Raw genomic sequence first — 14,893 nt, forward strand, 5'->3', positions numbered from 1 at the left:
CCTCAATAATTTGTAGCAATTGATGCCCAGTGTTGCTAAAAAGGAGAATGTCATCTGCGAACCGAAGGTTGAGATATTCGCCGTTGATCCTCACTCCTTTGCCTTCCCAGTCAATAGCTTGAATACTTCTAAGCACGCAGCAAATAGCATTGTAGAGATTGCGTCTCCTTGCCTGACCCATTCCTTGACAGGTAATTTTCAACTTTTCTTGTGGAGAACCAAGGTAGCTGTGAAATTTTCGGAGATGTTTCGAAAGATATTCACGTATGCCTCCTGTACTCCTTGAGTGCGCAGTGCCCCCATGACTGCTCGTATCTCTCCTGAATCAAATGCCTTTTCATAATCTATGAAAGTCGTGTAGAGAGGTTAATTGTACGCCACAAGTTTCTCAATTATCTGATTGATGGCATGCACGTGATCTATTATAGAACATTCCTACCTGAAGCCAGCTTCGTTGTTGCTATATGTACACTTTATACACTTTAAGAGCAATCTATGTTATCATGAATGTAATTGGTGTTAAGTTTTATATGCGTTTTGCAAGCGTACATCGCTTACATTCAGAGGCCAGGCTATCGCTGGTGCTGCTCGAGGTCAGCTAACCCATGCCGCGGCGTCGTATATTTCAGAAATGATAGAAGTTCTCGGTACAGGATGCGCAAGGTATGGTGAAAAGTAGAAAAGTATGAATCTTTATAGAACTTCCCCTCTAGTAGCAGTCAAAGGTGTGGTGCGCGAAATAATTATCTGGGCCGGTTGCACATGGTACACGCTAGCCGTAGCTTCTTGACCAGCGCGCAAGAAAAAGACTCGTTTGTTTGAAAAATGGGCGACTCATCGTTTATTGAGAATGAAAGTGATCAAAAAATGCACAATATGCGCGAATCGACGAGAATCGGCGTATAAATGATGAAAGAAAATGACAAATTCAAAGCGCTGCGTGAGCATGGTAAAACATGGCAAAGCATATGGTGTGGGTAAAGAAAACAAGAAGCGTGCGCATGAGGACTGAAACATTGAGAGCTTTTAGAAGAGCTATGAATTGGGCTAGTTGGTGTGCATTCATTTTTTCTTGCGCTAAGTACAGTAGGACGCAACAGGGATGGAACAGACACTGGAATGAAGCGGAAAAACTACCAAACTACAAAGTTGGTAGTTTGCGCTCCCGTGTGTCACTTCGTGTCCGCTTCATTCCAGTGTCTGTTCCATCCCTGTTTCGTCCTACTGTACTTAGCGCAAGAAAAAAAAATGAATTGAAAGCTTGTTTGGTGGCGAGCCAGTTCGGACGCTGCCAAAATGAAACACGTGCGCGTTGTCAAGGATGGGAAAACTCTGAATGGCATGGATGTTATTGGTGAGTCTCGATCAAGGTCTCTGTCGCATAGCGGACACCCTGTATCCGTGTGACCGCTTGCGACCGAGCCAGCGCAGCAGCAACGGCGTTCTCGGGCGTCCGGAGAGGGCGGCAATGCTTCGTCCATTGCCTTGTCTTGTGGGACTGGATTGCTGCAAATGTGAAACACGGCTGTATTGGGCTGGATGGTATAACGCCCCAAAACAGCACAGCATGAGCACTGGGTTATGAGGGACGCCGAATAATTTTGACCACCTTGGGTTCTTTAATGCACGCCCAAGTGCACGAGCGTTCTTGCATACCACATCCGTCGGAATGCGACCACCGCGAGCGAGAGAATCCAACCAGCGACTTCGTGATCAGCAGCGCAAAAGCCATCGCGATCGGTGCGAAACAGGTATGATTGAGTCCACACTGACATAACGCAGATGGTACCACAAGCCCTAAACTCGGCAGTACACTGAAATGATGTGCTGTAGTACATCTTATTCAAGAATGCTATTTTTTTTGCCTAGTATTCTATTTTATAAACTATATGCCATACGGTGTTTGTGGTGCCGTTGCATTGTAAACAGGTTTAAAGCTTCGGTCAAGCCTTGATTGTCTATTTGATCGTACCCCTCAGCATCACCATTGTGTTTGTTTTTCTTTCTTTGCGCTGAAATGAAGTGAATCGCTTTGCACGCAACGTCGTGCACGGTTAAGTGCAGAAGAGCGCTAAAAGCATCCGCACTGATTCTAGCTTAAAGCATTAGGAAGAAATCATGAATGCTTTTTATAATGCTCCAGATTTTCAAGCTGAGCAGCAGCGATGGTGTCATTGCAAGCCATAGTAGCATCGGGGCCCAATAATATTGTTACGAGACTGCGCGCAATGGGACAAATATGACGTTGACCATTTGGGTGAAGAAGACGACGATTGAAGAGATTGTATTTCCGCCATGTTGGCATGCAGTGCTACAGCTCGCTGTAGATATTTTGTAAATATATTTTCACTTATACCATTTCCTGTGACAATATATTATTCGATTTCACGCCTTGAATTCACAGCTTATACCAATCAGAGGCGCCGTATAGCTGGCCGCTCCGGGATATTTTGAACACCTTAAGCTATTTATTGTGTGTCCAAAACACAGTTCACGGTTGTATATATCTTTTTTTTTTTGCAGTCACCCGTGTCAGTATGCGGCGTCATCGAAGACGGGAATCGAACCTGCCACCTTGTCTTCAGGAGCGTTACGCCATAGCAACTGAGTAACCACAGCGCGTTGCACCGAGACCCACGAGAAGTAGTAGTGTGCACATAGATGTTTGGTGTCGTCGCGAAGTGCCAAATTTTTAAAAGTTTGTGATCTCCCTCTGCGCGGATCATATCACCGTCTGCAAATGAATGCAAGAGCACCATCACATTGTCTGCCTGGCTCACTCTTAAAAATGAGATCGAGATTGGTTATTTATACTCTGTAGCTTATACCAAGTATTTTTTAGATACGTTGGAAGCTGTGAACGTGCCCTGTCGATTTTTTGAAATTTGTAACTTCTATTCCCGTTTGGAGTTGTTTAAAAAAAAAAGAAAAATGAACTACGACCATAAACATTGGGTGACAGCTTCCTTTCAAAATGTAACCTGTTCTTCCAAATCTGCATCCTAATGAAGTAATCTTTCCAACTTACATGTATTCGAGCAAATAATTCAGAGGTGGGCTTGAGCTTCCTCACGGAGGCGGATAATGTCCCGCCTACATACGAAAGATGAGTTTGGCTTGAATAGTTTCCTCTGTGCTGCTTTTATTCTATTTTGTATTAAGTTACCACAGTATTTCTTTAAGGTAGCTGCCAACATGATAATTTGGAAGCTGTAGCACACGTGTAAAATCATCCACATCAACTGATTCTGGCGAGCTAACCTTTGAAAAGTTAGCGCAACACGCAGTAGAATTGTGACGACGCATCTTTTGTTTTACTCACTGTATTTCTGATAGGTTGCTAATGATGACCACTTTTTTTTGACATGAGACGTCCTTAAAATTGGTCAGACGGGGTTCGCTCACTAAAACCACATATAACAAAAACATGTTATATCATTATCGCTTCTACCTTTACAACCGTATTACCCACGCCTCTTACTTTGGTATTGTGTAGAGAAAAGAAGCCATTACTCGATTATGCGTGCGTGACGTGCAGATTGCGCCGTTGTCACGCCACGCATGACGCAATCGGGGCTAAATTTAGCATCTCGATTGGCGTTCAGAGAGGCATAGCACTGCAGTACGTCTGCCGATTCGAGCGGGAGTGGTCGCGTTTGAGAGAGCTAACTCAATCATAGTACGTGTAATCCGTCAAACCCAAACCCATGCTCGTCACAGACCTATAAATATGCAATTTTTTGCAAAACACACACGCTTTCTCGGATATGCGTCGGACGCTTCATACAGCGCCACTAAGGGAGTCACCCTGTAGACTATTCGTTTTTGGTGCCGAGTTCCGATGACGTAGTGCAAAATTTAAAGAGAAGTATGTACAACGCACCCCCAGCTTTCTCTATTGTTGCCACTGACTGATATTATTCCATTCCGCACAAACAACTGATTGATGCTGTTCGTGACAAAGTCATGGCAAACGGAGACTATAGTCTTTTCGGACCCAACAGGTATTTCTAACGACTCTATTTTTAACTCTTTTAAAGTTTCATCGCCCACTGACAGCTTTTTGTCACGAAGGCCAATTTCGTGTACAGCCCTCAGGCATATGCATGTGATCATCGATAGCGCCCCTTTTGACGGATATAGCTTTCTGACAAACGCATTAAATTCCGCATTGCTAAGCACGAGGCTCTCAGAATCTACCGATATGTCAATGACTACCTTGTTCTTTACGTGCATATTGGATCAGAGCCATGCCAGCATTGTTACTGACATTGTCAACCTCTCACAGCCTTTCTTTTTCGGCCTACATTTCACATTTAAACCACTTAGAGACAACAGCATTCCCTTTTTGGACTTACGATTTTCGGGGACAACTCCGCACGTGTGCTGGGTGTTCAATTCACGTTCCAAGAAAGCTATGCTAACGTAGGAGAGTACTCATTTCAAGGTGATCAAGAGGGATATAATTTCCACCTGCCTGAGCACAGCGCTGGCACAAGCGTGCGAACACCACGTGTCGCGCAGTTTTAATGCTCAAGCTGGCCGCATTCACAGCGCAAGGTATCGCTTCGCTCAGGTTTCTAGCGTGTGCGAGAACATATTCAAAAATTCAAAATGCACACGCAACAAAGAGCGAAGCATGGAAAATCACCCGTCTTGGTGATTCGTTACGTCCACTGCATTATCACACAACGTAAGAAACGTTGGCTAAAAGGTGCAACGTGAGCGTAGGTTTATCTGCACCCTGCAAATTCTTGCAGATCTGCTCCCAGATGAAAGAAAAGGACAACAAACTCTGCTGAACGAACCACGTGACCAACTTTAAAGAGCGAGTTCGTGGCGTTGTTTGAGTCATCCCGCTCAGCGGCGGTATAAGGAACACATCGACCAAAGTGGTCGATGTTTCAGTGGGAGGACGCCTGGACACACAAGTCCCGTTAAGAATGGCTACAGTAGACACATGGCTGTGAATGTCACGAAGTGTGTATGTGGTCCCCTATGTTCTAGCAGACGAGGTTCGTTGCAAAATGCTGATAGGACTAAAGGGTGAGTGATTGAGGTTTTCCACATCAGGCAACGGAGGTCGACATGTGTCAGCAGAGCCTCCGCTGCCTCCACTTGATAAAGTTGCGTATTTTTCGTTAGGGCATTTGACCACGATATAACGCACGCATTGCCGAGAGCTGTAGCTTTTGTTTCGCTGTTGCTGTGAGTGCGCACACTGTATTGAAAATGTTTGCGGTTATAAATGCTCGTCGCCCTCCAGAAACAAAATAAATGGGTAGTTGGCGTCCGTCCTTGTCGATGTCTGTTCCTTTCTCCATCTTTTTTCGCACCACAATACTTGTACCAGTGCTGCCTGACCTACTAGCTCAAACGAAAGCTCAGCTCCAGTGATATAAGCAAATGTTCATAGCGCGCCCCCACTGTTCTCGTACAGAGCCAGTAGGAAAGTAAATTGATAATTTCACAGTGGCAACAGCGACAAAACTGTGCGCCAGCCGCAATTTAGAACAGTACAATCATTAGAAGTGCGTTCTCCTTTGTTTACGCACGCAGACTGCACCGTAAGGAATCGGAACAGTTGATTATCCATTACTTTGACTACACCACGCAATAACCAAGAAGAGTGATATGGATAGGAGCGTTTGTGTTCGTTAGGCAGGTGTCGTCCTCGTCGTTAGAGCGCTGAAGTCTTCAGCGCGCTCAAATGTGTGGACGGACGTAACCCACTTAATCTGCCCTTTAGACTTTTTCGCAATCCAAAGCGTCGTCCTAAAATCTACACTCAGCCATGACCAAAGAACCAGTGGATCACGAACCAGCGCCGCTAGCCCGTCCGTCGTCCTGCGCTAAGAGACCTTTAAACCCCGTGCGAGACAAATTGGTCTCAACAAGTTAGTCCAATTAGTATTGCTTGTATTAGCAGAGGTGTACACTGTTCCAGTGTTAGGGAGATTATTCGTGTCATTTCACTTTTCATCCTGTTCACCTGGAGCTAGGCTTTCCGCCAGGCCAACCTCTACAGTGTATTTCTGATATCCTTAGAGCATCCTTATTGAGAATTTGAGGTGGAGGGACAACACGAATAAAGTTACAAATACAGAATGCAGTAGTACAAAATACAAAGTAAAAAAATACTTGTCTATCAATACTGTTACACAATCAAATAAGACCATATAGCAGGTGCAGTAGTAAGAAAGCCTATACAAAATAAAAATTACAGCAGCCGATTCTCTCCAACGCAATGTCACTAGGGCTATTTTCGTTACCTACACTTCGTGCAGGCTCGTGTAGACGGGTGTAGTGCCGGGAAGAGGCTATGGCGTCATGTGCTGCACTTGGCTCGCTGGGCTGTAGCCAATCAGAGTAGAACGCGCGTCGCCTTCTGCATCAGCAGACGATAAGCGCCCGACTCCGCACTTCGCGTGACTTCGCACTTACTGGCAGTTGTTACTGGACAGGTATTTTGTAGCGAAGCGTTATGCTTTATTCTATACTAGTCTTATCATCCACCGCTCACGGCCGGCTGATCCGTTAATAACGCTGAGCGAACCGTCGCTATGACCACTGACCAAGCGCGAAAAGCGCGAAAAGGCACCGGAAAGGCATCGCTACAAAATACCGGCCCTGGCAGTTTCAGGCCCTTGCCTGAAGCTAAACGCCAATGCACGAGTTTCATTTCATCAACCGATTAGACAAACTGCAGCGAGATGCATCGCGAATGCGCAGTGCGGAGTGTGAAACAGCCCGCACCATCCGTAAGATATTTTTATCTTCTTGGAAGATTAGCTCACCTTTCTCTGTGACGCATGGTCACGCCAGCACTTCGTTACCGTCCTTGCAGCGAATATTCACCATCGTCGCCATGGAGTAAGGAAATAAACTTTGTTCCTTCCTCCATGATCGCCGACAGTCGCAGACAAAATGGCGCCACGCGTTTGCACCGTCAGCTTGCTTGTTTGTCGTCTGCTGTCTACACTCATCGAAACCGCAGTGTAGAAAGTGTAGTTTTCATGCTACACTACAGCTATAAAAAATGGCTTCGTGTAGGTGGGTGGAGCTGCACCTTTCTACACCAAGTAAAAAAAAAAAAAAAAAAAGGAGACTTTCTAAACTAGCTACACTCCTGTAGGCAGTGTAGGTAAAAAAAAAATGTCACAGTTTCGCCCTAAGGGCGAAGCAATGAATGCGATAGCAACACAGCAATGTCATACGAAGTAAGGTGAGCGGTTGGTAGCAATATGAATTGTAGTAAATATGAGCTGATTAAGTAAGCAGGTGTGCTGCGGCGTAGGTAGACCGACATGAAGAGAGACTCGATGACCACGAGAAGGCGCGTGTGAAACGGTGGTGTTGATGAGAAGCGCTTCCCGTGGGCAGCGCGTGCGAAGGGACACACCTGTAGCGCTGCACTGCCGATCCGGGCAGCATTGCATGTGTAGCGTGCGTTGGAAAATGTCGCCCGACTATTACTAACTGAATGAACAAGCGTGGTGTGAGTGCGCACAAACAAACACGAATAGATCACACTGAATGACTGGAGACAACGACTGTCAAAACGCTGGCAGCAAGCATACGCCGCAGCGGGCGAAGGTATACGTGCGGTCTATCGCTTCAACGGAAACTGAGCGGCGAATGCACGGCGCATAAAGGTCAGAGCCGTGTAAATAGCCCTATTAAAGATATTTTCTATCAGAACGTTTGATGTAACCGGCACCAGAACATGTAAAATGTTTGATGTAACATGCCAGAAGTGCAACGTTCCGCGTGACGGCTCACCTTGGGCGTCGCGTTGAAGTTGAGCCAGGAGGGCCAAATGCCTCGGGTGAAGAAGCGATCCTCCTGTGGCTCCTTCGTGGTCCTCTCGCGCACTAAGCGGCTGAGCAGGGCGGCTACCTTGCTGCGCGAGCGACGAACCGGCGCCCTCGGCTTGGGAGAGATCGGGCTCAGGTCACATCTGCTTGACGAACAATAATGAATGAGTGAGCGTTACCAAAGGCAGAGTATTCTTAGAATCATGGACACTGGACCCAGTAGGCTAAGATATCGACTTGAGAGCGACACTGCGTGCAGTCTAAGACACAAATAAGCTCTTTAACGCTTACAACTTTATTCCTATTTTCACAAATAGATAGAATAACAACATGAACTGAATTAGATACTACAATGCAAACGTTGCGGATTCTCCGTATCTTATACGAAACTACGACTCTCCATCTGTCAGTATTACTTGTCGCTTTGACATTATGGGAGGTCATCGGACCAGTATGACCTGTTTGAAAGCGATTATTCAATAAAAGCGCAATTTCGTCCGGAAGGCAAAGCATCGATTGCGATAGCAAATTAGTGGACAGCTATACGAAGTAAGGATACTAGTTTTATCGGCCCTATAAACTTGTAAACATAGGCACACTAACTAAAGGAACAAACATGGTGTCACGCGCGCACAAGCAAACATGAACGCATCTCAATTGATGAACGCGGAACCTCGCTCTCAAAACGTTGGAGTGAGTAAGCGCGGCGACAGCAGCGAGCGAATTGACTTTCGTGCCACCGCTCGCATCAACGCGAACAAAGCCGCGAAAACACAGCGCACGGTGGCCCCTGTCCCCGCCGCAGATGGCTTTCAAGATACAGCAGCTGGGCGGGCGCGTGCGGCGTAGAACGGCCCCCCCCCCCTCCCTCCCTCCCTCCCTATCTTCCTCTCAGAGCCTTGCGGCCCAGGCGCGCGCGCGCTGCCATTCGGGCCGCCCGCAGCAGGACGCGTCCCCCCCCCCCCCCCCCCCTTCTCCTCCCTACTCTTTTCGGAGAGTCGCGCAAGGGGCTTTACGCGCGACTGGAAGACAGCGCCGCGCTTCCTATCCGCTTCCCTGTATTGCGTGCGTGAGATTGAGCCGCAATTGCCGACGCACCCTCGCACGCACATAAAGCATACGGCGCGCGGCGACGGTGTTATCGCCCTTGGACTTTATAAGGAACCTCACGGTGAGGACGACGGCGATGACGACGACGGCAGAAATGCGTCCGGAGTGCCCAAATAATTGCTATCGCAATAATAAACATCCCCACAGTCTCTCTCTCTCTCTTTCCCCCCTCCCGCCCCCCACCCCCAAGCACGCGCGAACACGCATACGCGCACGCACAAGAGCACACGAGCATGGACACACATTCAGATGGCACGTACACACGCCCACAAATAAAAGCAAGGACGTGTCAGAATCGATAAGAGTTATCAGTTAGCGGCGTTGTCAAGTTTTATCAAAAGCGTCGGCGCTGAAAGATTGAACAACGCTTAATACGATGCCCGTAACTTCAACTAGTTAGAGAAGTGCATGCGGGACCATACTTGGAAAGCCTGAACGTCTTGGGCGTCTTGCACGTCCGCTTGGAGGACTTCGTCTTGACGCTCTTGCCCTTGCCCGCACCGTTTATCTCTGTACAGGGCAACGCTGTGGTCGTCTAATGAGTCCTGGCTGAAGGAGGCATGGCATGACTGGTTCCAAGACGATGTGTCCCACGAGAGCTGTGCCGTATGGAAGTGTTCCACACCGGTGAAGTCCTCCAAACAGGAGTCGAACAGCTGCCTCGAAGAGCGGTCCTGGTAGTGGGACAGCGACACCCAGTCTGGCTGCTCGGCCTGCGGACGTTGTACGCAATAAGAGAGTTGTAGCGCATCCGTGTACCAGATTACCTTTATCATTTCATTTCATTTGTTTACCCCAAAGGCACAGAACCTGAGAATTACATAGGGGGAGAGATAACTGCAGAATATTTTTACCAGAACTAGTATCAACATCAAATAGGTAGTAAGAAGCTTCAGAGTAAATAAATAGCTCACAAATTTAGAATTGTCGAATACATCTAGTAGGAGCACAATGTAATCATCATGCAGTACAATAATTCAACTTAGTACAATACAAATACTTGAACAATACAGTAACATCAAGATAGTAATACAAAATACAAAAAACACCAACCAGATAAAAACAAAGAAAAAAAGCAAGAACAAAGTGATACCGGGACGCATCTGTGAACCGCGAGAATGGTGGAGACATGACTAATTTGAACCAAAGCTTGAATAGATTGCAAAAAATGTGTGTTGTGTATTGCTTATGCGCTCACGTAAACGTTTCGGTAGCAACGTAGCCATTATAAAGCTAGGCTTCACTCTTTTCAGGACTGGAAAGAGAATGCAAGAAATGTTATGTAGAACCTGCGTAGTTTTCAACAGAGCCTTGCAAGATGTCACCGCCAGCATAACTGTAGCAGGCTACGTCCATGTATTACTGCAGAACGGCCGAACGTATACACGATCATGCCAAAAAGTAGTTTTTGCCAATGGGAATGACAGTTCAGAATCAGACATCGATGCTCAAGCGAAGGCCACTCTTATCAAATATTGCTGAAGTGAAAATTGCGTCAGTTGGCCCTCTGTACCCTTGTCAGAAAAAAGAAAAAATCTTGATTCTTTCCTGATAGTGGCCTGTGACGGATGGATTGCTGGGTTCTGTTTGTGCGTCCTTTCCTTTTTTCTTTTTTTTTGTGGCTGCAATTGGCGACAATTGGCGGAAGCGCAAGGAAATGAATGGCGGCCGACGGCGGCGTAGTCCATCGCTTCCGGTTGGGGACGTGGCGATTCAGGAACTCCAAGTGTGTTCTGGATCTCCACTTGAGGCGGCATCGAAGGAAACATCCTGCGTAATTTCTTGCGTACAACGGCTCTGAAGGTCTCTAGGAGATCGCCGGACCCTAGTGCTTGGATTTCGCTCTTTGGCGAAATCACTTGGCGGTTTTAGTGCCGAGTGCGCATTCCGGTAAAATTATGCTATGTTCTTGGATGGGTTGTGAATCAATCGGGCGAAGAGCTCTTGCTTGACACTGCGCATGTGGAAGCGAACTTTCTTGCCTTCAGACATGACCGGGTCGGCATCGCGGAACAGGCTGGTCATCTCTTTAGTGTAGACGGCAATGTTTTCCTTCGGGACCTTCTCTCCGGCTTCTAGCGGAGCTTCTGCACTTTCTTTGCGCACGATCGACGCTCGTAAAAGTGTGCAGATAGCTGTTGCGAAACAGGTCCCATGTCCTTAGGGTCGACCGTCAGTTCTCAAACCAGGTTCTCGTGGAGTCTTCAAAGGAAAAGTATACATGGCACAACTCGGCGTCAGAGTTCAAGGTGTTGAACGGCGCGACCGTTCCGTATGTCTCCAGCCGGCTTTCCGGGTCTTAAGCCGATCATCCGCCAAAAGTCGATGGCTCCCTGTCGATGACTGGGCTTTGAACTTGCTGGACGTCTCGGGTAGAAGTAGTCCATGCTCCGACGGTAATTTTTTTGCTGCCTGCGGCTAGCTCGATGGTCCGTGACGGCGTTGACGATATCCTCGCGGCTTGGGCGGCTTACAGGAGGTTTCCGGTACACTACGAAGCACCTCTACCAGGTGTCACGTTGCAGTGACGGTGACGAACACAGTAGCAAAAACTGAATCACGAAACTAACTCTTCATTGGGTGAACCTGTGCCCTGAAAAACAGGTTACCCGTATTTACTCGAAAATAGGACGAGCACAAATATAGGTTGAGTAAGAAAAGAAATATTCGAATATAGGTCGACCCATATTTGATAAACGGAAAAATTGGAAGCATGCCACCTTTCTTTACAATAAGCTCGGCTCGGCCACTCGCTAGTGGCTACCAGAAGCCACATCCTCGCCAGAACTGTCAGGAAAGTTGTCCTCGTAGGAAGGGAGAGTCCGTTGCCCCGCATGAACTTTTGAACCCAGCCCCGACTCGCTTTAAACGTTGACCGGCCGATCCTATCTTGCTGCGCCAACTGCCGGACTTTCGCCTGAATGTCCTCGCAGGACACCTGAAGACCCTTTGCACGCTCCTCTCCCACATGAAGCCTCAGTTATTTCTCGAGAGCATCACGCCTCCCAGTTGCTGGGCCGCGAAAAGCACGGCGTCGCCCGTTGCACGCAAAAAGTTGTTCCCGCTGCTCCCTCCAACCTCTAATCAGCTTTTCATTCACGTCGAACTCGCGCTGAGTGGCGCAGTTGCTGGAGTTCTTACAAAAAGTACCACTTGACGCTTGAAGTCAGCGGTGTAGCTCTGCCGACGTCACATCGTCGCATAGCCGCGCAACAGCAATGCGAACCGTCACGTACTGCGTCGTCCCTCTGCGTCGCCATTTTGCGACGCAGAGGGAAACAACCGAACAACCAATAAACAAGTCTTTCTTTAACCAGAAACGCACTTGTGTGTTTCCGCTGGAAGACACCACTTCGGCTCTGGCAGCGCGGCGGTTTATGCCCCAAAGTTGCGTCGAACACGGCGAGCGCGTGCTGCCCCGGATGACGTGGTTTTGGACTGTCTCAGTGAGCGCTCGCGTACTCGGCGAGTACGGAGACAGCGGTTCCGGCGGCGGCCCTATTCCACATTGAAACTCCATTCGCTCGGCACCTTTAGCAGCTTTGATCACGAATATAGGTCGATAGCTAATTATGGGTAACATTTACGGGAAAAAATAGCCGACCTATATTCTAATAAGCACAGTACACTCAAAGCACACAGATAGCAACGAGTGCGGTCGGCAATTGTCCAAATTCTGATTTGAGGGTTAAGCGCGTGAACCTTTACACATGACTCTTAGAAGGTTCCAGCGTAATCTCTGGTGACCGCGTGCCTTCCATAAAGTATAACACAGTTCATGCCAGGCTTACACACCAGATTACACAAGGTTCGGTGACGACAGACAACGCATAGAACCAGCGATAACGTTCGAGAAACTCCCGATACAGAAAGGCGCGTCTTGCGCTAAGTGATAACATTGGAACGCAAATTTACTAGTAAAAATATCTTCGCTGAAAATAACAATTTGTACGCGTGTCAATATAATCACTAAAATGAAGAAAAGTTTCCAAGATGGGTGGTAGGCGTTTTATCACACTGGTATGTAAACCGAAGTAGGCGCGGTAGAAATGAGGTCGTTTCTGACGCACTACTTGCAGCCTGAAGAACAGCACGCGCACAATTTCGAGTCTTTCCATGCAACTCAGGCGCACTATTGAGTTCCTGTACAAAATAAATTGATGCTGTTTGTTTCCTTGTAATCATTCTTAGCTATGTAAACCAACATACTCCAGTTTAGGTTCATTTAAACCATTATTTATCTCTCCGGAGTTGAACCGGAACAGAACCTTTTTCGATAAACCGGGACGAAAACAAAAGCTCCGGTTCGGTACATCAGTTTAAGATCACCAGTCTAGTGCACTTCATAAACACGGTTTTCAATGCAATTCACGTTTATTCTTCCAGGATATATCCTGGCAAGAAATAAGGGCTATAGGTTTAACCAACACCCAAACTAGGTCCATCCGCCGAGGAAGCTCAGTGGGTATGGCATTGTGCTCCTGAGTGCGAGGATGCGGGTTGCGTTTGAATTGGAGCACAAGAAAAAAAAACCAGATCGTGTACTTAAATTTAGGTGCACCTTAAAAGACCCCTCGGCGGTCACAGTTAATCCAGGGTCCACCACGATGACAATCAGATCGTTCTTTGGAACGTAAAATCCTAGAATTGAATTTTTGACTGGGCCCACAGACTTTTACAAAGCAGTGGCGTATAATCAGATGTGAACGCACGCACTTAAAGCGCACTGAACCTTTAAATCAGGAAGTAAATCACTTATTACGCAATGAATATACAATAATTAATTATTAAAGCATTGACACTGGACACACGGCGGAAATAAAAAAAAAAGCTGTTATATTCCTTTCTCGAGATGAGGGTTAACCTATGTGCACAGAACTCACCTTCATACGCTGCACGTAGAGCCATAGTTCCTCCTTGTTGGCGTCGTCCAGCTCGACGCCCCTCTCGGCAGCCAGTTTTCCCACGCGTTCGAAGGAAAATTCCAGGAGCTCTTCCATCTGGACACCTTCATCTGGAACAGTGCACGAGGCGCGCACTTTGACACCACAGTTCCTAGCGAACGCGCACTGTTTTTCACAAATAAACAATGACCACGATAATCCATCGTTCTAACTGTCGAACAGCTTGAAGGTCAGCATGATTTTCGCTTTTTGAACCATACGTAAGCTCACGCTTTTTCAATCCTCTTTTGTCGGGCGACCTACCGTGACACTATCCATTAATCTTTTTTTTTTTTACGCTCAAGCACACTACAGGTGAAACGCTCAATAAAACCTTACGTAGTATTTCTGTTAACAAGAGCTTCCACGGTGTAAGACGTACGGAAGGAAAGATAGCTGAGCCGGCCAACAAGCTAACGCATTTCGTTGAACCGAGTGCCTCGCACGCTTCACGCAGGGCAGACATAGGATAAACCTAGCAGAAATGCCAGAATGATGTCTTACCCCACAGAATTTGCAGTATCTTCTCGTCTAAGCTGAAGCACGGAAGCGAAGCGAGGCTGACGTCTGTCATTGCTCGGAAAAGGGGGTGTGCTTAACGCCGATATGCTTTTGCCGTTGCCACGAGATGAAATGATAGCTAGCCGTCTGCGGATTATTCTGGATTCGTATGTCCCGGTGCTGATACACAGCGTTTAGGCACTTCAGTCGCATAACTTTGTGGCAGAAAGAGTTGCGCCACCTTTCAAAACTGCGATGTGTCATGTTATTGTTTTTTTTTACGATATTATCCCTTCTATGCCTAATATCCGATATATGTTGGAGTTCTTGTATGTATTTTTTCATGGTTTCATAAGCCAAAAGCATTTCCTAACGTAATAGCGATGAAAAAAACGAAAAAAAAAAAACGAGCGTGTTTCTGTCCTTTAAAAGCGACAATGGCGAGAAAATCTCGCACGAGGGAAACAGCAGCCCTCTTACTACTTTTTCTGTCCTTTTTTTATATATGCAACGCTTGCGAAG

General features: G+C 47.0%; 1 protein-coding gene across 1 annotated transcript; it reads right to left on the bottom strand.

The window, feature by feature from the left end:
* Positions 1 to 819: 819 nt before the first annotated feature.
* On the bottom strand, positions 820 to 14,547 carry LOC119462731 (uncharacterized). Its single transcript, XM_037724018.2, has 5 exons — positions 14,375 to 14,547; positions 13,811 to 13,941; positions 9,350 to 9,640; positions 7,783 to 7,960; positions 820 to 1,506 (listed from the first exon to the last, which is right to left on the bottom strand). The coding sequence occupies exons 1-4, from the start codon at positions 14,442 to 14,444 to the stop codon at positions 7,955 to 7,957; spliced, it is 498 nt and encodes a 165-aa protein (XP_037579946.1). The 5' UTR covers positions 14,445 to 14,547; the 3' UTR covers positions 820 to 1,506; positions 7,783 to 7,954.
* Between the last annotated feature and the right edge of the window lie 346 nt (positions 14,548 to 14,893).

The sequence above is a fragment of the Dermacentor silvarum genome, chromosome 8 (assembly GCF_013339745.2).
Source record: "Dermacentor silvarum isolate Dsil-2018 chromosome 8, BIME_Dsil_1.4, whole genome shotgun sequence".
NCBI classification, from domain to species: domain Eukaryota; kingdom Metazoa; phylum Arthropoda; class Arachnida; order Ixodida; family Ixodidae; genus Dermacentor; species Dermacentor silvarum.